The 25,546-nt window shown below is 43.3% G+C and overlaps 3 protein-coding genes across 3 annotated transcripts in view; 2 read left to right on the top strand and 1 right to left on the bottom strand.

Annotated features, from left to right (window-relative positions):
- Nucleotides 1-25,546, bottom strand: part of OARD1 (O-acyl-ADP-ribose deacylase 1) — a 449,744-nt gene that overhangs the window by 181,339 nt on the left and 242,859 nt on the right. The gene's annotated exons all lie outside the window — the stretch shown is intronic.
- The window catches only part of TOMM6 (translocase of outer mitochondrial membrane 6), a 657,333-nt gene that overhangs the window by 97,804 nt on the left and 533,983 nt on the right, over nucleotides 1-25,546 (top strand). The gene's annotated exons all lie outside the window — the stretch shown is intronic.
- TREML4 (triggering receptor expressed on myeloid cells like 4) lies at nucleotides 2,221-13,218 on the top strand. The gene is given in 7 exon segments (XM_050788844.1): nucleotides 2,221-2,256; nucleotides 4,682-4,855; nucleotides 5,080-5,410; nucleotides 5,895-5,945; nucleotides 6,433-6,493; nucleotides 13,054-13,092; nucleotides 13,094-13,218. Coding segments are annotated over 7 exon segments (747 nt in total). The 3' UTR covers nucleotides 13,149-13,218.

The raw sequence follows: 25,546 nt of genomic DNA on the forward strand, positions 1-25,546 counted from the left end.
ACAGAGAAATGATAAATGTTTGAGATGATGGATATGCTAATTATCCTGATCTGAAAACTCTACATTATGTGTATCAAAACACTATGTATTCCCACAAATATGTACAATTATTAGGTGTCAATAACAAAAACAAATAAAAAGTAAAGAGTAAATTAATGAAAATTGAATAAAAAATAAACATTCAGTCCCTCAGTTACACTTGCCACATGACAGGTGCTCAACAACTGCATGGCTACTGGCTACAATGATGGACAGGGAGCGAGAACATTTCCACCATCACAGAAAATTATATAGGATGTTACTGCTACATATAGGATGGCATGCTTCATTGAGGCATAGACTTCTGCCTCAGTATAACTGGCCAGCTAATAAAGCATTCGGCTCCTTACTATAAATTTATCTTCTTATTAATACAGATTAAACATCTTATAGCACAACATGCTTTGACACCTCCTGAGTGCTTTGGTTGGTAGTTTTTATTTCTTTAAAGTAGTTTTTCCTCTGAAAGGGAAAAAAATTGTATTTCTGATCTTTTGTCTCAAGGAAAGACTTGCTATTTTTCTTCTTCTTCTTCTTTGTGTGTGTGTGTGTGTGTGTGTGTGTGTGTGTGTGTGTGTGTGTGTGTGTGTGGGCACCTCAGGCTCTTTGTCCTTTATCCCCTGAGTCTCCTCCATAAGGGTCGTATCTTTGGGCCTACCAGTGCAGGCCATTTGGACGGATGATGGGCACTGTCAGGGAGGCAAAACATCCTCTACCTTCTTAGGATTTTCATCTCAGAGCCTGTGAATTAAACTAACAAAAGGCAGATCAATAGGAAGAAAAGCATACAATTTTTATTAAGATTTATGTGCATGGGAGTTCACAGGAAAAAATGAAACTCAAATAAACAGTTAGAACCAGGGGTTCATAGACCATTTTACAATTGAAAAGGGGATCTGGGCTTCAAGGGGCAACCTATCTTTGGAAGTGACTAGGAAATCTATGGGGGGAACTAATGACAGACAAGGGCTAATTTAGCAAGATGTTTATGCAAACTCCTCTCAGTGTTGACTCTCCATCTTTTATGGCTGCTGTTCTACTCCAGAAGTGGGGGACACATCCAAAAACGGAATTTTATGCTCTGATTATAGGCAGATATGGGGAGGGCAGAGAATTTTGCTTGGACCTGCTGGTTCACACTTGTCTTCAGCTCAAAATCATCCTTATGCTGAAGTGGCATATTTTGGGATAGTATATTCCAGAAACCTTAAGGACATACTGCCTGAAGTCAGGGTGGATGGAGCAGCTCTGCAGTGGGTATGCATTGGGTATGTGTTCGAGGACCAGGTTCAAATGCCCAGCACAGCTGTGACATTCTCTGTGAAATCTTGGGCATGTCCCTGCCACACTCTCCAGCTCAAACTCCACAGTGAAAAGGGAAGGAGGCTGGAGATGTGCTCTGTGGCCCCTTCCATATCAGACCAACAAAAACGCAGGGACAACACCACAGGGATGAGCAAGGCAGGGCTCTGGAAGTGAGAGAAGCTGTCCTGGCCCACAGGGAATGGACAGTGTGGCTGGAAAGGAAGAGTGTGCACTGTAGGGTAGCAGTACAACATGGCACAGGTTCAGGAGCCATAGTGTGCAGTCAGCCACTAAGTACTCATGGGCATGGGGATGTGCAGGCTGGAGTCATCTACATTAGCTTCAGCAAGAGGAGCTGCCATGTGACCCCACTCATGTGAAGTTAGTTTACTGGGAAGGGGGCCAAGCACCAGCACAGTCTGAGGCAGGACCCGCATGGCAGGCAGTCCTGGGGCCATGGCGTCTAGAGATGTAGGAAGCTAGAGACGGTGGTAAACATCGACTATAAGACCTTAATGCAGGCAGAGGCCTTTTCCTGAGCCGAGAAGTCCAGTTAGACAAAGTAGCTGAGCTGCTAGGTCAGACAGTGAGGAGAGCACAAGGCCACGTGCAGGAAGTAGCTGGAGATCTCTGCTCCTTTTTTTCCCTCTTACTTGACTGTTCTCCCCATGCCTAATGACAGGTTGGGCTCCAGGCCTTCTGGTCCTTTTCCTCAGAAACTCCAGGTTCTCACCTCCTCCTGCCTCTTGTCCTTCTTCTTGGGGCTCCTGGGGGCTCCATTCCACAGCAGGACCAGGGACAAGTGGGTCTTCAGAAGACCGGAATTCCTGCCCATTTTAGGGTGTTGAAGTGATCCCGTTATCTCAACAAGACACCATGAAGACTGAACGCACCAAGGGAGAGCTCGCTGATGTAACACTAAGGAAAAACCAGCCCTGTGAATTCCACACCTACAGGGACATATCCATGGCCACTGTGCAGAGCGGCAAGCAGACCTGGGATGAACGAATCCCTTGAATAGTTACAGTCATTGCAGTCACTGTGCTTTACACCTAGCCACACTAAGATTTCTTAAAACTTTGCTGTTTGTTATGTATCAAGCGATTATTCATATGCTTTGGGTAAATCGTTTCTATACATATTAAAATTAATCTTTTACACTTAGAATGCTTTCAGATTCACTGAAGAATTGTGTAGGTATTGCACACATCCCTGATGTGCTATGTTCAATGTCTTCTACTATTAATCTAGTCCACTAGTATGCTACATATCTCACAATTAATGAGTTGATATTGATACATTACTATAATTTTACAAAATTGATGAGTAGAACTCATGTATTTATAGTGCATGGTAGGATAGTTTGATGTGTGTATTAACTGTGAAATTACTAAATCAAGCAATACCACATACACTTAATTTTTTTGTGGTGAGAACATTTAAAATCTACTCTCTGTCATTTTCAAGTGTACAATTCATAGTTGTGAACTGCACTCACCATATTGTACAATAGATCTCTTGAACTTATTTTTTCTGTCTAACTTAAATTGTGTTTCTTCAACAATACCTACCCAGTCTGTCCAATCCCCAGCCTCTGCTAATGCTATTCTACTCTGTTTCTGTGGTAGATTTTATTAATTGAAGTCCTTACTTCATTCAGATTTCCCTGGCTTTTACCTCGTGTACTTTCTGTGCTCCAGGATCCCACCTAGGACACCACATTGCTTTTAGTCTTCATGTCTGCTTAGGCTCCTCTTATCCATGGCAGTTTCTGGGAATTATTTCTTAGTTTTGATGGCCTTGACAGTTTAGAGGAATGCTGTTCAGGTATTTTGTAGAATGTCCCTCATGTGGAATTTGTTTGATGTTTTTCTCCTGGGGCTAGTGGCTTTGGGGAAGGAGTCTGCACAGCTAATTACCCTGTCATCACATCAAGTCAGTGACACATTCTAACAACCAGAGTTATCCCTGTGGGTCTGCATCTTGGTTGCCTGGCTGCCACAGTAAGCGTGAGGTTTCTCCACTGTACAGTTACTCTTCTCCTCCTTCCCCATGCTGTCCTCTGGAGGAAAGTCACCTGCACAGCCCACGCTTTAGCAGTGGGAATTTACGCTCCCCCTTGAGAGCAGAACCTATAAGAGTTGTTTGCAATCTCCCTCAGTTCCTTCAGGCTGCTATGAGAAGATGCCTTAGACTGGCGACTTTATACATAATAGAAATCTCTTTCTCAAAGTTCTGGGAGCTGAGAAGTCAAAGATCAAGGTGTCAGTGGATTTGTTATCTGCTGAGGGCTGCTCTCTGCTTCCAAGGTGGTGCTTTCTTGCAGTAACCTCAGTTGACTGAAGGTGTGAACACTGTTCTCACATGGCAGACAGGGCAAATCTGCTTCCTGCAGTCTCTGGTATAAGGGCATTAATCTCATTCTTGAGGGTGACACCCTCATGACCAGATTTTCCCACAAGATCCCACCTCTTAATGCTATCACACGGAAATTAAGTTTGAATATATGAGGTGGAGGAACACCAACATTCTGAACACAGCAGAATCCTTATACATGGAATATTTGTCTATTCTCCTGCAGTTCTTTATTCAGTCATTTACTTACATCAGCATGGACTCCTAGAGTTTTAATATACACATTGGGTGGTAATCCAGTACCACTTGATTTTGTTGCTAGATAGTTCTCACTTTGGCCATTTTCTTCTACTGTACATTTTACACACACGTTGTTATTTCATCTACTCATGTATTCATCCAACAAGCAATGATTGAGATGATCCCAAGCTCCCATAACTGATCCACTCCTGCCTGCCTTCCCCTCCAAATATCCCTGACCAGCACTCTCTTTCCTCCCCGCTCTCCTGGCCCCACCATTTCCAGGGTACATCTTATAATTCCTGGGATTAAAATTTGCCCTCTACAAAATGTCCCAGGATCAAAACTCATCATCAATCCACCATGGCTGAGACCAGAAGGACTCAGGGGTCTGGTTATGCCTCCAAGTGCCCTGACCACCTATAGGAAGTGCATAGAGAGAAGGAAGGAGGGATGACCCAGCTTTATTCACCAGCTTTATTCTTGGCCATCCTGAGAGCTGCCCCTAGCAACAGAGGAGCAGTATGATGGGCTGGAAGGCATAAAGCAGCAGACGCAGGGAGAAGTTCAGTGAAAGGCAGCAGAGCAACACAGGAGGGCTGAGGTGACCAGGCCCAGAGACAGACCCTGTAGCAGATGGCTGCTGTCCAGGCCTGGCTGCCCCTCCTCCCCTGGTCTGCAGAGCCCGCCCTCCCAGGCCGACCATTTCGGTCAAGGCATTGACCTTCCTCAATTTTCCCAGATGAGAGACACTGGGAACCTGGGGCAGAATCAGGCAGAGCATCTGACTCCCTCTCCTGAGAGGACTCCCTTTTTTATCCTCTCCTCCACTGTCAGAAACAGATTTGGGCTGGAATGGCCTGGGAGGGTCCACACCTGCTGCTTCTACCTGTGCTGCTGCTGCTCCTGGCCTCAGGTGACATGGAAGGAAAGAGGGCAGGGGGTACAAGGAGTGGGATGAAGAATGAGTGGGGCAGGGAAGCAGCGTGGCTCTGTGACCAGAGGACAGAATTTAGGGGCCCTCTTCCATGTGTGGGCATCAGAAGTAGTTCCCTCTCCCCTTCCCAAGCCTGTGATGGGGGAGGTTGGGTCCCTTCAGAGCTCTGACCTTGGTATCTTTCTGCAGGTTCCTGGGTAAAGGGCACCATGCCTGAAGAACTTCACAAACACACAGGACAGACCCTTCTCCTGCAATGCCAGTACTCACCCAAGACAGGACCCTATCAGTCCAAGACCTGGTGTCAGCAGACATCTCCAGATTGGTGTACCATACTTGTCACCAGCTCCAAGCCCCGGACAGCAGTTCAGAAGTCTCGTTACACAATCTGGGATGAGCCCGACGCTGGCTTCTTCAACATCACCATGATTCAGCTGACACAGAACGACTCAGGATTCTACTGGTGTGGAATTTACAACACTTCCAAAAAAGTCATCACTGTTCTTAGAGATATCAATCTGGTGGTGTCTCCAGGTGAGCGCTTTTCTTGAGGAAATACCTCTGTGCCACCCCCCACGGACCTGAAGGAAATGTCATGCCCCCCCTCCCATGCCTCTATCATCCCCCATCCTGCCAGGTCTTCTGCTCTGACCCAAGGGGAGCAAAGATTCTGTCCCTAGACATGGACTCTCACCTCTCCTTCACCCAGCACATCCTGGCCTCAACTGTTGGGAAGATACCCCCAGAGATCCCTGGACAGAGACACAGTCTGTCTGTCATTCTGCATCTCTCTTCGTGTTACACAGGCACACCCGCAACTCTTCTTTTCACACACACACACACACACAAAAACACACACACACCCCCACAGCTCTGTTATGCAGATCTGAGGCACGGGACACTCCCGGCCTAAGACATCCTGAGGGTCTGGCTCTGGGCCCCTACCTCCTCTCATGTATGGGGTAGACCCCACTCTCTTCTGGGCCCCTGGAGAGTCATTGTCTGCTTTTTTCTTTAGCCCCAACAACGTCTCCTATGTGGACCTTCCCCTGGCTCGCAACAAGCACAGGTAGATTGGAGGCCTCGGTGGGGGGAGATTAGAAGGGTCACCAGGCAGCTTGGGAGCCTCAGATTCAGGGAAGGGGAAACCAGGGAGGACTGCCTCTGAGGACTGATCTCCTGGGGCCTGGGCCGGTGGGAAGCTACCTTCAGGGCCCACTGACTCCCAGGGAGAGAAACATGCACTATCTGATGTGATCAGAAGATCGCTATGTTTTCATGATGATGGGCGGGTGTCCCTAGAGGGGAGTCCATATGTGACACCTTGCACACATGTGTCCCAGCCCTCCTGCCACTGGCCCACCAGCATGGAGAGGACAGTGCCAGACTTAACTTTAGCTAGATATGGAGATTTCAGGTCTCAGTTACCCTTAGCCTGAGGGACCCTTAGGAGCTGCCTCTGGTCCCTCTCCCCTTCCTCTCACACTTTTGGGACCCAATCCCATTCTTTATTCTGGTCCCCTGGGCAGCCACTGTCTTCTTTGTGTCCTCCTTAGTTCTGATCACTTCTCCAGAGGGGACCTCTGGCCATCCCTCCATCAAGGGCTCTGAGACCAGGTAGGTCAGAGGTTTTAACAATGGGAGGGAGGTCTTGGGAAGGGAGGCCTGATTAGCTCATGAACCTTCAAATCAGGTCCAGGGCACGCAAGGATCCTTCTCTGGTGGGTTGGGTGGGTTGGGGCATAGGTTACAGCTGTGGAGCCCCCAGGCCATGACTCCAAGTTTGGTAGAGAGGAAAGGGGAAGAGGATGCAGGTTGTTAATTGTGGAGGAACCATGGAAAAGACAGTTCAACATGGATTTCTGCAATGAGACAAAATGGAACCCAGAAAATGTGGAAACTGGAGGCTGTGTTGGTGTGTTGAAGGGTGAGTGTGAATAGAGTGACTGCAGCCTGGGGCAGATGGTGGCTGGAGAAGTCAGCCAGAGAAAGATGAGAGGAATGCTCTTAAATTCTGCTTCTATCCCTGTAGTCATGGGTTTTGAGGCCATCATGGCCTCCCCTTCACTGTAGGAATAGGCTGCAATAGACTAGGTCACAGGTGCTCTAGGGGACCATGGAGCACAGCAAAAGCCATGAGCGACTGATGAAAATAGACAACCAACTGCCAGAGCATTTGCTCCCTAGCCCTCTCCTGCAAACTCCAGCACAGGTGGATTACAAACAGACTCTCTCTCAGGGAGTTTGAAGGTGAAACTCTAACCAGAGAACAAGCGTGGCAGCTAATGGGGGTCCCTGGGGTCTTGTGCTTTAGGGCAGTGGTCCCCAAGCCTGTTAGAAATTGGGCCATATATTAGGGAGTGAGTGGCGAACCACTGGAGTTCATCTGAATTACAGCCTCTTTCCATAGCTTGCATTACCACCATCTGAATTACAGCCTCTTTCCATAGCTTGCATTACCACCTGAGCTCCGCCTCCTGTCAAATCAGTGTCAGCATTAGATTCTCATAGTAGCATGAACCCTGTTATGAACTGTGCATGCGAGGGTTCTAGGTTGCATGCTCCTTATGATAATTGAATGGCTAGTGATCTGTCACTATCTCCCATCACTCCCAGATGGGACCATCCAGTTGTAGGAAATCAAGTTCAGGGCTCCCACAGATTCTACATTACGTTGAGTCGTATAATTATTTCATTATATATTACAACATAATAATAATAGAAATAAAGTGCACAATAAATATAATGTGCTTTAATCATCCTGAAACCATCCCATCTCTCAGGTCTGTGGAAAATTTGTCTTCCACAAAACAGTTCCCAGGTGCCAAAAAGGTTGGGGACTGTTGCTTTAGGGCTTTTTCCTCTCATTTTTAATCCTCAATGGCTAGAGGATTTAGTCTTCCATTATTCCCCATTACCAGATCCGTATCTAATACGCCCAGTGGAATCTGAATTCACAAGCCAAAATACCTAGGTTTCTTAGTAGAAGCACTACCTTAAAAGAGTGGCAACACACCCAACAATAGAAACCTGTGAAGCAGAACTATGGGAACTGCCCATTCCCCAGGAACTGAAGTACCTATCATCAGTCTGGCTAAAGAGGTGAAGGGAAACATGACCTATGTGGATCATGAGGATGATCCATTGGAAAAAAAGAGCCAAATGCTAATCATAGTTGTGAAAAATATTATAGACCACAATATATGTGATGAAGGATGGCCGTGGCTGGCCAGTGAGCTGTAGGAAGTTGAGGAATTCTCACAGAAGTTCCTGGAAAGAACTGGACATTTAAAAATCAAAGAGAAGTCAGGAGACATGAAGGAAAAGAGTAGATGTACTAATGTATGGGTATCAAGAACCCCTGTGGGAAATAAAGGATGAAAGAAAGAAATATTTGAAGAAGGAATCCAGGAAAGTTTTTCAAAATTATAGAAGAAAAGACCTCAAATTGAAAAGATTCGTACATTGCCAAATAGGGGAAAACAGCCAACACACACACAAAAAATACCTCTACACCCATTATGTAAAACGGAAGAACTTAAAAAGCAGAGGGAAATGTCTGAACGCTTTCAGATCACCTACAAAGGAACACGAATTAGACTTCTTAAGAGGAACACTAGAGAAAAGAAGACCATTGAGTAATATTTCTAAAGTACTAAAGAAAAACTTTGTATCCAGTGTTTTGTATTCAGCCAAATTGTCACTCCAATGTGAAATCATAAAACCTCTGGATTCTCAAGGCCTCAGAAGGTTTGCCACATGCAGAGATCCCCATTGAAAACAGTCCTGGAGGAAGGACTCAGCTAGGATGAAAAATAAACAATGGAGACACTGCTAGAAGTGAGGGAGTAAGTGTGCCCAGCATCTTGGGAAAGTTTATTTTTATCTTTTTTAATTCATAGAAATGGCAGCTAAGAGCAAAATGAAGAACAAGAGAAAATACATTCATGGTCATTGAAAAATAACATTCTAGACCAGCAGTCCCTAACCTTTATGGCACCAGAGATTGGCTTCGCAGAAGACAATTTTTCCATGGACTTGGAGGTGGGCGGTGGTTTCAGGATGACTCAAGTGCATAACATTTATTGTGCACTTTATTTATTTATATTATTATTACATTTTAATATATAATGAAATAATTATACAACTCACCATAATGTAGAGTCTGTGGGAGCTCTGAGCTTGTTTTCCTGCAACTAGACAGTCCTATCTGGGGGTGATGGGAAACAGTGGCAGATGATCAGGCATTTGATTTTCCTAAGGAACGTGCAACCTAGAACCCTCACATGCCCCGTTCATAATAGGGTTCATGCTACTACAAGAATCTAAAGCCACCACTAATCTAACAGGAGGTGGAGCTCAGGCAGTGTTGAGTGCGATGGGGAGGCTGTAAATACTATGAGGCTTCCCTTGCTCACCAGCCACTACCCTCCTGCTGTGCAGCCAGATTTCTAACAGGCCAGGAACTGGTACTGGTCTGTGACTCAGGGGTTGGGGACCCCGTTCTAGACAATATCAACATGGGGTGAGAAGGAGAGACCAGAAGCCCATGAAAGGATGGTTGGGTATTTGTCTCATGAGAGGCAATATGTAGATATTGATAAGCTCAGTGTAGCAATTGTACTAAACCAATGTGGATAAGAGTCTTCAGGTTAAGTCAAGAGAATGTATACCCTTTCATCCAGCAAAATAAAACTCTAGCCAAAGGAAAACTGGAATCGAATTTTTTTTAAATAAAGCACAATAAATGGAAAAAGTGAAATAAAAAGGTAGAATTACATCCTAACATAAATGCAATTCCAATAAATTTAAGTGAATTAAACTCACAAAATAAGGACAGGGACACTTTGAGTTTTAAAAATTGCAATATTATACTATCTATAAGAGATACACACACAAAAAGATTTTAAAAGTTTAAAAGTTAGAAAAATATATTTGACTATTAGGAAACAAACTGTTCTGGCACTCTTAATATTGAATAAAAATAGAATTTAAGGTAAAATATTATGTCTATAACGTTTGCTTATAAAAAAGACAAAGATATGTAATATATACTGATGAAAGACACACTTGAATATGAAAATAGACCCATCATAAACGTGTATGTGCTTACATTTTGGCCATGAAATATATCAAGCAACAATATCAGAAATGCAAGAAGTAAATTATTAGCCATTGTAGTTGAAGGCTCACATACCTCTCAGAGGATCAAAGACCAATGAGACAAAACTAAATACAGGGGTTTAAGTTTTAAGCCAAATAACTAATAAATTCCAGTATAATACCATCATATATTTATCAATATGTTACATATTTTATGAGATATTTATGATAATATAGGATACATATAAACTATACTTTTAAACATATATTTTCAAATATATAAAAATGTAGTTACAGATTGAAAAATGTTCTAAACTATATAAACCTTGTTTTAAATAGTTTAATAATATATAATAGGGTTCATGCTACTACAAGAATCTAAAGCACCACTAATCTAACAGGAGGCGGAGCTCAGGCAGTGATGAGTGCGATGGGGAGGCTGTAAATACTATGAGGCTTCCCTTGCTCACCAGCCACTACCCTTCTGCTCTGCAGCCAGATTCCATATATTATGTATGTTTTATAAAATACAGTATTCACAAATATAAATAGTGTATAAGTACACATATATATGTTTATAACCCTCTACATAATAAAAACAGATAGTATACGTTCTTTCAAATACATGGAATGTATTTACAAAAGGACACCTTGTATGAGGACACATAAGAAGTGTGAAGAAATTCTAAAGAATCAGTATGACACAGAATATATTCTCCAAACCTAACGCAATGACATTAGGAATGCATAAGAGAACTAAAGATAAAATAGCACTTTTCAAACTATTTACTAATACATTCATATATGAATGTTTAAGTATGCAATAAAATATACTTTTATAATATGACCACTATATATCAAAAAGTATGAGGCATACAATATTAGGGAGTAATCAGTACCTTTGAATACATTTGTTGGAAAACATGAAAACTTTCAAATTAATGAGCTAAGGAAGCATCTCAAGAAGATGGAACGTGAGCTTCAGAGCAAGCCCAAATAATCATGTAATTGAACGATTGAGAAAGGAGACCAAAGAAATTCATAATTCATTCTTTAAAAGTTTACTAAGATAGACATGTTCTTGCCAAGACAAAAGAAGATAAAAGAAGATAATGAATAAACAACAAATCGAAGAAAAAGAAAAAAATAACCACACACTCATTCTACAGAGATTTTAAAATAAATAAATCCTGAATAAAATCTTGTTGTTTTAAATCCTAGAAGCACACAATTTCATAACAATATGAACTGCCAAGATTAACACAAGAAGTAACAGATTTCAATAGATTAATAAATAGGAAAACTGAAATGGTTGATGAGACCCATCCTCACAGAAAATTCAAGACTCACATGGTTTTCAGGTAACCCAATTTTTAAAGAAACATTTGATTTATATTTCATACTAGATGTTGCAGAAAATAGAAAAGAAGCAAAAATGGCCCAGGTCATTTGAAGAGGTTAGTGTCATCAAAATCTCAGAACTAATTAAAGGCAATACAAAAAAATTACATTACAGGTTCATTTATCTGATGCACATGGGGTCAATTCCCAAATTACCATTAGCTAACTGAATTCAAGAGTGCATTGAAAAGAAGACTGATTATAACAGAGGAGAGTTTTATCACAAAACAAAAAGGATTGTTCAACTTTACAAAATCTGTTAATATAAGTCAACCAAATTCATAAACTACAGGAAAAAAGTCAACTGCTGCACAAAAAACATTTGGGAATATTTGGCACATTTATGTTATATGAAAAAGCTCTTAATAAAATACAAATAAAAACAGAAAACTTGGTAAAGATTGTACACCAATGATTACAATAAAGATTACTTATTGGAGGTATAAACTCAGATTAAGGATTTTCACAGCTACCATAAATGTCTTCTAAAATATTAGAGGTTCTGATCAATGCTTGAAGGAAAGGAAAACAGGTTACAAGAAAGAAGATTAGACAAGAAGAGGAAAAACTGTCATGACTTGCAGATGATGGGATCATCTACCCAGAAAAAGAATGAGAAACAACAAACTGTTAGATGTCACAAGAGAGTTTAGCAAGGCTGCCAGAGACAAAATCAACTGACATACATTACAAATAGATTGGTATGAGGAATAATCATTTAGAAAAATAAGATAGTTTTCATTACAGTCACAAAGTCTATAAAGTTTCTAGAAAGAATTAATTTAACCAAGACCTATTTGGAGAAAAGTATAAAATGCTAAAAAATGACACGTGATCTGAATAAATAGAAATAATCCATGACTTTGGAAGAGGCAATAACATTGTAAAGATATCAATTTCTCCCAAATCAAAGAGTCTTTAAATGTAATCCCAAACACAACTTGTACTTTTGTAAAGAACTTGAAAAATTTACTCTAAAATTATACGAAAAAAAGAATATACATGAGTAGCTAAGTCAACCATGAAAAAGTGAAAATAAAAAGAGCTCAGTGACTTTATTATATATTAAGTAACACTGAAGCAGAAAGTTACTGAGGCTACAAGAGAAAAGCAGATTTGCTGGGACAGGGTATTCCTAGAATCAGAGCTAGGCAGGCCAGGAGTGGGGACTACACAGAGGGGACCAGGGAGGACCCCTGGGACCAACAGACAGGAGGTCTAGGTCTGTGCTGTCACTGCTCCTAAGGGTCTGGTCAGGTCCTGTGCAGTCTCTAGGCCTCATTCCCTCAGGTGTGATATCTTGGCTTGTCTTGAAGATGCACTTGGCTCTGATTCCTAAGAGGCTCCTGATGGTACGGTCCTACCTGACCTGGTTAGGGAGAATTCCTGCTCCCCTGGCTCTATCCCTCCCCTTACCTGAACTCTAATCCCTTGCTCTTCCCCTGGCCAGCTTTTTCCTCCATTCAAGACTTTGAGGTTCCTTCTGACCAGATCCCCTCTCAGTCCCAGATACCTCTGTGGCTCCTACCCCACGCCCCTGTGTCACAGTCAGTTCAGGGTGAGCCCCTCTACAAACAGCTCCAGCCACAAAGGGCCTGCCTGGCTTAGGGACACCGCAGGAGGTGGTGACATCCTGGCCCAAGTCCATCCTCCTTTCTCCTTCTTCCCTGCAGGAAATCAAGTGTCCCTGCCTGCCTTGGCTCAGGTGGCCCGTTTGCTGGTCTCTGTGCTGTGTGGACTCCTCGTGGCCAAGTGCCTGATGCTGTGAGTCCTGTTTGTGTTTCTGACCTGCAGGTGCCACAGGTGAGAGGGGCCTGGATTTGGTCTGGGGGGCAATAGAGCTGGGGCCGGATTCTGTTCCTAGAAAGATGGCTAGGAAGAAGCAGCCAGATCACAGAGCCAGGAAAAATGACAGCTGGGAACAATTTAAATATGTTTCCTTGCAATCTCTGCCTTCCTGCAGACGCAGACCTTAGAAAGAGACAGAGGTTTTCTGGGAGTCCCATCCCAGGGCTCTGCCTCTGTCTTTGTCCTAAGAGGAAAAAGACCAGGAGGACAAAGCTGAGAGTGCCTGGGTAGAAGGTTTAGGAGACAGGAAAGGAAAGGGAAGGAAGCAGGGGACTGGGAGAAGTGGGGGGAGGGGCGGGAAAAGGAGTAACAGGTAACAGGGACAGGGTGAGACAAAGGATCAGAAAAACATCACTTCCATTCATGACTTTCCCCCTCTTGCCCCGTCTGAGGACAGCAGTGACAGAGGTTTCTGATTGTCCCAGCACAGTCTTGTCCCAGGACCCTTGGGTGCATGAGCCACAGCTTGGATCCAGGATGAATTCCAGTTCTTCCCCTGCCCAGCTATTGGGAGCTGCCCTAAGCATCAGGCCCCACCTCCCCATGAGGAAAGGCCAGCACTAAGCCTGTTGGAGAGAACTTTCAGCTCCCTATCTCCCCGGTGGCGACCGCTCACCCCTGCCCTGAACCCTCTTAGATCTACTTCCGCTGCCCTGCCTTCTGCCATTGGGAAGATCTGGGGCGGGGCTTTCTGCATCCGGGTCAACGCCCAGCTCAGCATCTTCAGCAGCGCCTGGTGTCCTCTCCAGCACTCTGTGGTTCTCTCAGCCCCGCCCCGGCAGGTCTCCAGGATCCCTCACATTTTCCCTGTTTGTTGCCTGTGGTCTGCCCGAGAGTCCTATGAATTTCCTCTTGTGCTTAATTAAATTCAGCCTCTGAACTGGAATGTGTCAGGGGCAGCTGAGCAAGAAAGCAGGTGTATCCCCTCACCTTCCTCCTCTCCCACCTCAGATATCCTAAATGAGAGAGAAATGACTTAAAAATAAATGATAAAATTGAAACTAAGAAAGGCTGTAATCAGCAGACTGAAAGCTGAAGAAGATCTAGAAGTAAAAGAAAAAATAAGATGAGTTAAAATGACATGAGCAGGAGACTCAGTAGCCTAAAACAGGACCCAGAACATTCATCCATAAATGGAATCTGATAATCTGGGGCCCATATTCTGTTTGCTTAACATGTGAGATTCATAGCCTAAAAGAGAAAATCAAGTTGAACTAACGATAATTGACGGTGGGTGAAAGATAAATGTTTTAGGGAACAGAAGAGGAGCACACATTTATGAAGCAAGAATAGGTACAGTCATTTTCCAACTAACATCTAGTGAGACTGGGATTGACAACTCAGAATGGGGGTCCACCATGAACAACCAATTTGAGGCACTGGTGCATAGCAGCTGAATGCCAGCCCTGAAAAAGACCACTATAAATAGAGCGCCATTTTCTTTTGCTCTTTTGGGGACGCGGCATCAAACAAAAGTCTCTTCATGTATATCTCAGCTCCTGCCGCATGATCATCACCTATCTGTGAGAGGCATCACTTTTGCTTTGTTTCTTTATTTTTTTAATCCCCATTCCTTATTTCCACTTGCCTTCTTCTCCGAAGCAACCACTCTAATGCGTTTGGCATGTAACTTTAAATTTGAATGTATTCTTATAAAACATGCAGTATTTTTTTTCTGTGACTATGTTTAAACTTACTTAGAAGAAATCGTGATAGACCTTTTTCATATGCTTGTCTTACTCCTTGCTGGGTGCATATACACAGCCTACTTTTTTTCAGTGCTTATTCCATTGTGTACATATCCCATAGTGCACCATTCCGAACCCAGGGTGCATGTGCTTTTTTGCCTTCACTTCTTTATATCGTAAATAATGCTGTGATGAATACCCTCCTTCAGGTTCTCTTGTGGAATCATGTGAGACTTCCTTTAGGACTTATACACAGGTGGCATCAGCTGGGTTGTAGGATCTCAGACATCTAATTAATACTGCCAGCTTGTGTTACCTGAACCAAGAATCTAGACACTAGCGATTATGTGTTTTCTTTGAGTCTATGTGAAGCACATAGCACAACCCTTGGAATGGTATTGCCAATTAAAAAAAAAAAATGGACGGCAAAAATAAATGTAGCTGAGTGATGCTACGTGGGGCTAGATATGTGATTATCTCTACTTTTGTGTATGCTTGGAAATTTTCATAATTAAAATGATACCTAAAATTAAACAATTGTGTCTTGAAGCCACTGCTATTTGGTTTTCAGTCGTATGTGGCTGACCCCAATCCTTTCTTGATTTATTGAACTTTTACAACTGCAGTCGGTTGGGAAAAGTTCACTTGTAGTATGGAAATATTGAGCTTCACTTAAAGAACATTGGTAGTGGGATAAAAATGGACTAAATAAAAATAGGTCTTCTTTAATCAGATGCTAAGAGCTAGCATTTAGCTATAACTTTTAAATATTTTTTCTTAACATCCTTGGCCTCAAAATTGTCATAATTCCCTTAACCACAATTTTCAAGCAGGTGGTGAATTCTGTGTGATAAGCTAACATCTTAAAAAAAAAAAATGTATCTTTCTTTAAAATTTTGAACATTTTTTATTGTTTTCTTATCTTCATAGTGTTGCTATGGAAATGTCTGATAATAATCTGATAGTTATTCATCTTTACTGACCAATTTTATCTCTGGGACATTTTATAATTTTCTTTTTGAAATTTTTATTACAATGTGTTTAATGTGGGGTAATTATCCGGTTTTTTTTTTTTTTCTTTTTCTTTTTCTTTTTTTTTGGGGGGGCGAAAAAGTGGGATAAGAGTCAGGGAGTGGTTGGGAAGCCCGGCGACAAAAGGCAGAAAGAGGGAAGGAGCAGGGAGCCAAAAGCCTACATCACCTGGTATTCCCAGGCGGAATCCCATCCACCTACTAACCAGGCCGACCCTGCCTGGGTCATGCCTCGGGCGCGTTGAGGGTGGTATGACCATAGAGGCCAGCAGTGGCCCCTGGCTGCCCCAACAACCCGCCGTGCTGCAGTGGCGGACCCCCACGAGGAGGTCCCGGGCTCCCGCGGGCACGCAGGTGGGCGGAAAAGAGGGAGAAGAGTCAAGGGGTGTTTGGGAAGCCGGGGGACAAAACAAGGAAAGATGGAGGGAGCGGGAAGCCAAAAGCTTGATTATCCATTCTATTTGGAACTCTCTGAACACATTCAATCTGGTGTCTTACATATTTGTTTAATTCGGAAAAATCCTTGGTATTATTTTTTCAAGTAGTTCTTCTACTCCATTTACTCCTTTTTCTCCTTTAGGGACTTCTTTGAGGAGATATTGACGTTTCTATTTCTATCCTCCATACCTCTTAATGTTTCTCTTACACTTTCGGTCACTTTATTCCTTCCTACTGCCTTTAGGGAGCTCTCCTTGACTCTTTCCCTTATGTACTCATTCTTCTGCCAGTCATTGCATTCAGAGTTTTCTTTCAACAATGATCATTTTCTTAATCAATGTTTCTAATGTTTTCTTCTGCATTATTGCTTGCTCTTGTTTCATGCCTCTAATATTGTCCTGAGAATATCTACTATGCTCTGAGAATATCTACTATGCTTCTTTAAATCATTGTTCTCCCACTGGTTCTGCTTTCTCTGTAACAGATTGTTCAATTTGTTTCTCTATAAGAAATTTGTTCAATTTGTTATCTTTTATAGCATTTGGTAATTTTTCTTGTGTTCTCATCTTTTATTCCCTTCCCACCCTTTTTTTTTTTTTTTTGAGGATCAGTGAATTACTACAGATTTCACTACCTAAGGAAGCCCCAGAGGTAAATAGAGTTGATGAGTTTGCCATAAACCGTCCAAATATATAGATACACTTACTATATCACAAAGATAGCCATTCACATCAATGAGTTTATTTAACAATGAAAACAGCATATGTTTAACTATTTGGAAAAAATTAAATGCTACCCTCTTTTCATACTATAATCTAAAATAAATTTTAAGTAGATCAAAGAATTAAGTGTTAAATGAGAAAATATTAAATAACTAAAAGAAACAACTCTATAAGGATTCAATTCTAGTAAGGACGGGCATAAGCAGCCAATATAAGAGAGACAGAAATCATAAAGAAAAAAGGCTGAGAGATTTTCCAAACTTAAATTTTTAAAACTAATCTGTGTCCAAAGTAAGTCATAAAGAAAATAAACAAGAAAAGAACAAACTCAGTAGAGTTTTTTGGAATTAAACTAGAAATCAGTAGCAGAATAACAAAAGGATATTTGGGAACTAAAAACTATAATAACCAAAATTAAAAGCTCACTAGACGGACACTATAGGGTAGTAGAAATGAGAGGATATAATTAGTGAACTAAAAGACAGATCAATAAATTTACTCAGACTGAACAGAGAGAAAGCAGACTGAAAATAATTGAACAAAACCTCGGCTATCTGTGCGACATTACCACAAGAGCTAACTTTTGCATCATCAGAGTCCCAGAAGCAAAGGAGAAAAAGTGTGGGACTAAAAAATTATTCGAAGAAATGTCTGAGCTTCTCAAATTTGGTCAAAGACATAAAGTTACTGATCCAAGAAAGCTTTTGGGATGATGGCACCCTTCTCTCTTGATTATGGCATTGGATACCTGGAACTCTCAGAACTGTTCATTAAACAGGTGAATAGTACTGTATGTAAATTAGACCTTAATTTTTTAATGGGAAAAATAAATGTAAAGACAAAATACACTGTTGTGTTAAGTCATTTTGGACATAAAAGTCTAATGTATACATATCTTTAATGACTTTGACCAATGCTTCCAAATTTCTCTTAAGAAAGGTTGAATCCTGTGCATACTTCCTCAATCAGTGAATGAGTGTTTGATTCCTTGTACCCTTATCAGCACAGTGATCCCAAGGGTCACAGTTTCGACGATCCGTGGCTCAGTGCTGGGCACACTGTATCAGTTTCATAGAAGCATGGATTGCAAGCGCATGAAGCCCCCAAAGCAACTTACTGTTCTAATGGGGGAAGGGATGAAGGAACATACTGTGTGTGTTGGGGAGGGAGATGACCTCTGAACTCAGGGAGCTCAGGAAGTTCTGAGGACTGGGTTGGAAAAAGGAAAGGTGAAGAAAGAAAACAAAACACATCTGTGAGCTGAGAGGTCTCAGGTGACAACTGTGTCTCATTCCTGTGCCCCCAGTGCCTACCTAGCCCCATGCATAGCAATGAGGTTGTGGGAATGAACAAATGAATGAATGAATAAGTGAGTGAATGAGTTGAGAGACTATAAAAGCTTAGGGTCAGCCGAGATAGACTTTGCTTGGAGCTTGGAGGGTCCAAGGTCAGTTTAAGATTGTGGCCGTGAAAGCTTGAGGACTTTTTGCTCTGAGTCCTGTTAAAATGAATGAAAATGGAGACCAGGCCTGAAGAGTCCCTGCGAAAAAAAAAAAAAAAAAAAAAAACAGGCCTCATAAGTGACCTCAACTTTGCTTGATTTGCAAACATCAGTGAAACTTAACTTGAGCTATTTCTTGTAAATGTGTACATTAAGGAAGAAAAGAACTTAAGCTCAACCAGTCAGAAGAAGCCAACAAGCTTATGTAGATAACTAGGGTCTTTCCAACAGGATAGGCCAAATAAGGGAACTGTATAACTGTAACCAGTTAAATATTTTCTTCACTTTACTTGTCCTGCAGGAGTCTTCCCCTTGCATTCCCCCAGTGGAGCTCCTCAACCTCTTCTGCTTGGAGCTGCCTGATTCATGAATTGTTGTTTTCTCAAATAATCTGTTTAAAATTTTACAGTGCCTCAGTTTACTTTTTGACAGTCCCATCTAAGGAGTAGAAACGTGGCACTGGTGAGTAGGGGGAGCATACATAACCATGGGGGTCCAGCTAGGTCCCCACACACTGAAGGAGCAGATGGCACAGGTACTGGACATCAGAAATCAATGCTTCTGATTCTAGGCCTTGGGGTAAGTGAAGGGTGTGGTCTTGGGCAAAGTGCTGGGTCATTTCCACTGGAGCTGGAAGTAGCACAGGCGAGACAGGGTTGAGCAGGGGGAAGTTGATGGGGCTTTCCTGCGTGCTGACAGAGGCTGGAGGCAGGGGAGGAAGGGGCTCTTGAGATGAGGTGGGTGAGGGAAAGCACTGTGGTGGCTTTAGGAAGCCTGCCCAAGAGACTAGGACTCTAGAGGGAGCTGGTGATGAGTAGAGACGACAGAAGAAGAGGCAGGGAGAGGGATAAAGGAGACGCATGGATAGGGAAAAGGAGAGGCGGCTGCAGGGTGTGTGAGACTGTGTGCATAGACGTGTGTGTGTGTGAGAGAGAGAGAAAGCAAGACTGTGTGTAAGTGTGAGTGTATGTGCACTCACATCCATGTGTGAGAGTATAGGAACCCCTTCCACAACCCAAACTTTATGGGAAACCAAAAAGATTTCAAGTAAATCTGTAAGAGGTTATTTACAAGAGTGAATATGGCTGGGCATGGTGGCTCACGCCTGTAATCCCAGCACTTTGGGAGGCCGAGAAGGGCGGATCATGAGGTCAGGAGATCGAGACCATCCTGGCTAACACGGTGAAATCCTATCTCCACTAAAAATACAAAAAATTAGCCGAGTGTGGTGGCAGGCACCTGTAGTCTCAGCTACTCGGGAGGCTGAGTCAGGAGAATCGTTTGAACCCAGGAGGTGGAGGCTACAGTGAGCTGAGATCACGCCACTGCACTCTAGCCTGGGTGACAGAACGAGACTCCGTCTCAAAAACAAAACAAAACAAAAATGAATTCCCTGGGAATCCCTGAAGACAGAGCTTGTCACTCTCCCATCAGACTAGAAAATACCATGAGGAAAGGGGCTGTGTCTGAGGGAGCTCCGAGTGTAAGTGCTGCGTATCCTCCATTAGACCTGGGGCTCCCTGAAGGATATACCTGCCTCCTCTATCGGACTGAAAGCTCCCTGAGAGGGGGGCCTGTGTGTCCCCTGTAATACTGGGACCTAGCTGTTTTCAGGGCCCGTTTACCTCCCTTCAGGCTGGGGAAAGCTCCCTGAGGATGGGGTTATGTTTCCCCATCAGTCTGGTTTTTATGACAGCAGCACAATATCTACCTCGCCCTTCACCATGATCTTCAACCTTCATGATGCCTTCTTCCTCTCCTCTTGCCAGAGCTTATTCAACAAGTCTTGTCTCCACAGGCCCCTCTGCTGACAGCGTATACACAAAAGTGAGGCTCCTCGAAGGGGAGACTCTGTCTGTGCAGTGTTCCTATGAGGGCTACAAAAGCCGCATGGATGGCAAGGTTTGGTGCAAAGTCAGGAAGAAGAAGTGTGAGCTTGGCTTTGCCCAAGTCTGGGTGAAAGGGCCCCGCTACTTGCTGCAGGACGATGCCCAGGCCAAGGTGGTCAACATCACCATGGTGGCCCTCAGGCTCCAGGACTCAGGCCGATACTGGTGCATGCGCAACACCTCTGGGACCCTGTACCCCTTGATGGGCATCCAGCTGGATGTGTCTCCAGGTGAGTGGGCTGCAGGGGCACTGGGACGGGTGGAGGGAGTCCTCCCTGCCCCACACTCCACTACCATCAGAGATAATAAGGATAATAATCCATTAATGGTCATGTTGCAGTGCCCTTATGGCACTATTCATGGCACTATTGCCACCATTTTACAGATGAAGATAATGAGACTTGAAAACCCAATGTGACTCTGAGCTTGTCTGGGGTCCCAGAGCTAGCGGGTGGCTGAGATGAGGTTCAAACTTGGCACTGTCTGTGCTGTGTTTTATTCACTCATTGCTTCAACATAATTCATTGAGCCCCTATTATGTGGCAGGCACTATTCTAGGCTCTAAGGATACAGTGGTGAGCAAAAACAGACACAATCTTGCTCTATAACAATTGCAAATAACAAATTTTTGTAAGAGAAAAAAAAAAAACACCAGTGAACAGGAAAGTAACTCAGTAATGCAGGAGCTGTGGAAGTACTAAGGATCAGAAAACACTTCCCTGAGCAGATGACACCAAGCCGACCCCTGAAAGGTGAGTGTTCTCCAGCCCTGTTGAAATCTGGGTGCTTTGAAGGGCACTTTGTGGCAAGGGCTGCATGTGCAAAGGTCCTGAGGTCAGAAGGAACTTGGCTTGTATAAGAAAGGCCTATTTGGCTAGGCGCAGTGGCTCACACCTTTAATCCCAGTATTTTGGGAAGCTGACGCGGGTGGATCATCTGAGGTCCAAAGTTTGAGACAAGCCTGGCCAACATGGTTGAAATCCTGTCTCTACTAAAAATACAAAAATTAGCTGAGTGTGGTGGTGCATGCTTGTAACCTCAGATACTCGGGAGGCTGAGGCAGGAGAACGCTTGGACCTGGGAGGCAGAGGTTGCAGTGAGCCAAGATCGCGCCATTGCACTCCAGCCTGGGCAGCAGAGTGAGACTCTGTCTCAAAAAAAAAAAAAAAAAAAAAAAAAAGCAAAGAAAAAAAGGCTTATTTAGTAGCTCCATATTGAGTGCGGACAGTGATTGATGAGGCTGGGAAGTCAAGCAGCCCTGAAGCCTATGAGATAAAGTTTGGGTGATTTTAAGTACAAGAGGAAGTTATTGGAGAGTTAAGAGAGGTGTGTCCCAGCTTATTTTTAAGTATGTAGTGGCCATTTGTCAAGGATGGACTAGGAAGGGTATGAACACGGGCAGAGAGGCCATTGTGAGCACAGTGGACAGAGTTGCATCCCAGCCTGGAGGGCGAGGCAACCTCTGTAAAACACCAGTACCAGCCCTCCCAACATTTACAGGTGGAAAGCTGGTGCAGGAAAATATCAGCCAATACGTGTGCCATAGTAGGGGACAGTCCCAGGACAGCGACCTGGGAGCCTCGATTCTTCATCCAGGATGATCACCTCTATGGCGTCTTCACCATCACCATGACTGAGCTCAGAATAGAGGCCTTAGGATTCTGTGGGTGTGGAATCTCTAAATCCCCTGAGATCTCCATTGTCAGAATCATCTGCCTGGTGGTATCTCAAGGTAAGTTCTGTCCCTTGTTATTTGTGGGTCTCAAACTTCCTGAATCACAAGGTGTTAAAGCTGGAGAGGATCCTAGAAATCTCCTTCCACCTTCTCATCACTGAAAACTGGGGGCATGGAGAAGAAAAGCCCCTGGCCTAAGGTCACCTGCGGGCTGAAGGGCAGAGCCAGCCCCAGAACGCAGACCTGCTGGCTTTTGGTTCTTCCTTCCACATCATATATATTGCTCTTAACATTTTTGCTGCTACTAATAGGACTCCTCAATTTATTTGGAATAAGTTTAAAGCTTCCCCATGCTCAAGCACAAAGGGCTTAATGGTCCATTCCAGACATCCCTAGCCTTGGCCCTAACTCCCAGCATCCTCTCAAAGGGCTGTAGTCAAGAAAGATCACTGAGTAATGGAGTTGCAGGGGAGAAATATGACACAGGAGACAGCTAAACAATGAGGCTGACATGACACTTAGGGTGTGAGGCTGGGAGGTGTAGTAGCCAGGGGCTCAGGGGACCTGGATCCTCTCCCTGGACCTGCCCTTATCCGTTGAGAGTCATTAAGCTTCAAAATGAGAAGTTAGGGGTCACCACTAATCCTAAGGCCCCTGGGCATTCCTCCTGAAATTAGAGTTGCCAAGCTCTCCTGCCTTTTTCTGTGATGGTCAGAAACAGTGGTGCTTTTTCCCTACTGCTGAGGGTGCCCAGCCACTTGGTCAAATGGGCACCTAGAGGACCCCAATAAGCTTCTCAGTCTTCAATGCCCACGCTTTGGCTCAGTGCCCATTCCCTGGAGGGCAAAGGGCTAGCTAGGCCCTGGATGGGGACTCAAAAGCCTTGAGATCCCATCCTGAGCTGGAGGAGCCCACAGTTGGGCCAGAGAAACAGCATGTGAGGAAGGGTTATGATGCGAGGTGGTAGGTGGCATTAGAGAAATATGGTGGATGGAAGAATAATGAAAGAGAAAGGAGGGAGAAAGTTTAAATTCCTAGCACCAGGGGAATTCTAAGCCTAAGGAAAACAAAGTACATATTGAATACATTAATAAAAGATAACTTATAAAGCGATACGCCACAGTCATAGGTGAATACAAAGTAGAATGAATAATATAAGGTAAAATAATCAAGGATTTATTCCTGAAGAAGTTGGGGGCATATGGATTGATGAAGAATAGCAGGCAAGTGCAATCCAATAAAGTGAATAGCCTGAATATTTATTTTTTCTTCCTCTTTCTGCCTTTCCTCCCTCCCTCCTTTCCTCCTTTTCTTCTTCCTGACTCTAACCTAGGCTGATCATACACTATTCCTAGGTTATAGCAAAAGAAAACCCTGCTTCTTGGCCATGTCCATTTCCTTCCTGAGCTCCATTTACCCTAACACCTACCCATTCACCCACTCATCCATCTTTTCATCTACTTATTCTTCCTACATCCTATCCATCCCTCCACTCATCCACCTATTTATCCACCTACCCATTCATCCATCCACCCACTTCCAAATAGTTTATCCATTAAATCACCCACTTATCCATCCATCCATTCATCCAATGTGCCTTTTCACAGGTCTCTTAGGTACCCCTTTCTCCAATGTTAATCCTACCCAAAACATGCCTCAGATTCCCACAGTTCTTCCTACTAGCACTAAGGTCCTGAGCCCACTGTATACCAGCCCAAGAACCGTGACCCAGCCTCCACCCAAGTTAACTGCTGATGTCTCCACTCCTGCCCACAGTCAACATTAAATGTGGCAAATGTCATCAACTATGATTTCCCAGCCTCTGAGCCCTGGGTTTGGACACCAAGCCCTTTGTTCCCCAGTCCATGTGCTAAGAGGATGTGGGAGTGAGGGAAAGGGGAGGGTGGGGCAGGAGCAGACTTGAGTCACATTAGTCTGGGTAGAAATGTCCAGGGGAAGAAGGAGGTGGTGATGGAGAACAGGGGAGGCTCTCAGCCAGGCTGTCATTCTCCCTAAGTCACCTTCCTTGTTTTCTTGCAACCTGAGTATTAAGGAGAGGGAAATGGCATCTTCCCCAAATTCCAATGGAGCTCATCCAACCCCAGGGGCCTGATGAGTAGTGGGAAAGTACTCTTGAGTGAGGGAGCCTGGATCTAGTGTCGGTCTGACTAACTGACTGTGACTTTGGGTGAGTCAGGAACCCTCTCTGGCTTTACCTTCCTTGACAATTCAGTAGGCATGCTAGAAACCCACAGCTGGAAGACATTGCTCACCTAACAGCTCTCAGCAGGAGCCACATGTTAGGACTAAATGCAATGTTTGGTTAGTTTAAAAAAAATACTGATGTGTATGTTCTCATACACAGACCAATAGAATCAGAATTTCTGGAAAAGAAGCCCATCTCAGTATTTTTTAAAAACACTTCAGAAAGAAACTCAGAGAGGAAAGGACAAACAGACTGAGGAAGGAGAAAGAATAAAAACTCTTTCTTTTGAAATAAAAAAAAAAATTAATGCGATTTTTTTCCCTTTAAGAGGAAAATCTGCTTTAATTAAATGGAAACTATGATCCAAGCTACTTAAATGTAAAAGCACATATAAAATGTTTAATCTGTATTAATAAGAAGCTAAATTTATAACAAGGAACTGAATGCTTTTTAGTTGACTATTTATGTTGAGGCAAAAGTCTATAAAGCAGCATTTCCTATGATGGTGGAATGTTCTCCCTCCCTGTCCAACATGGGTAGCCACTAGCCATGCGTGATAATTGAGCATCTGACCTGAGACAAGTGAGAGTGAGGGACTGAATTTCTATTTATCATTTATTAATTTAAATGTAAATAGCCACCTTGACAAAACTTTGGGAGTGTTTTAAGGCAAGATTAGGACTTACTGAGCAGTTTGATTTAAGGTAGGTCTTTCAGAGCAAGGGCTGGGCTATGATTAAGTAAGGATCACGATCGAATAGTACTGGATTGGTAGAAACCATAAGATGAGGATTTTGAAAGTGGGGGATTCAAAGAATCTTAGGTTGCCAACTACCTCTTAATGCTTTCCATTAAAGAGGTAATGAATCTTTCAGGAAGTTCCTGTAATGAACAAGCAAACCATTTTCCTGGACAAGAAAACTCCCAGTAAAGTAATATTCACACAGACACCCGAACAGTAAAGTTATGTTAATGTAGACAGCAAAGGTGTGATTTCAGTTCTCAGTGTCAAGACTGAATGTGGGTATAGACAGTTTCTATTCCCAAAAAAAAATTTCTTTTTCTGACAAAATATATTGTGGACTAAAGCAACTTAGGGGAACAGCTCCATGATATTGCCTTGACAACCTTGCATATGCCACATAGGTCACACTGGCAGACATATGAA

The sequence above is a fragment of the Macaca thibetana genome, chromosome 4 (genome assembly GCF_024542745.1).
Source record: "Macaca thibetana thibetana isolate TM-01 chromosome 4, ASM2454274v1, whole genome shotgun sequence".
NCBI lineage: Eukaryota > Metazoa > Chordata > Mammalia > Primates > Cercopithecidae > Macaca > Macaca thibetana.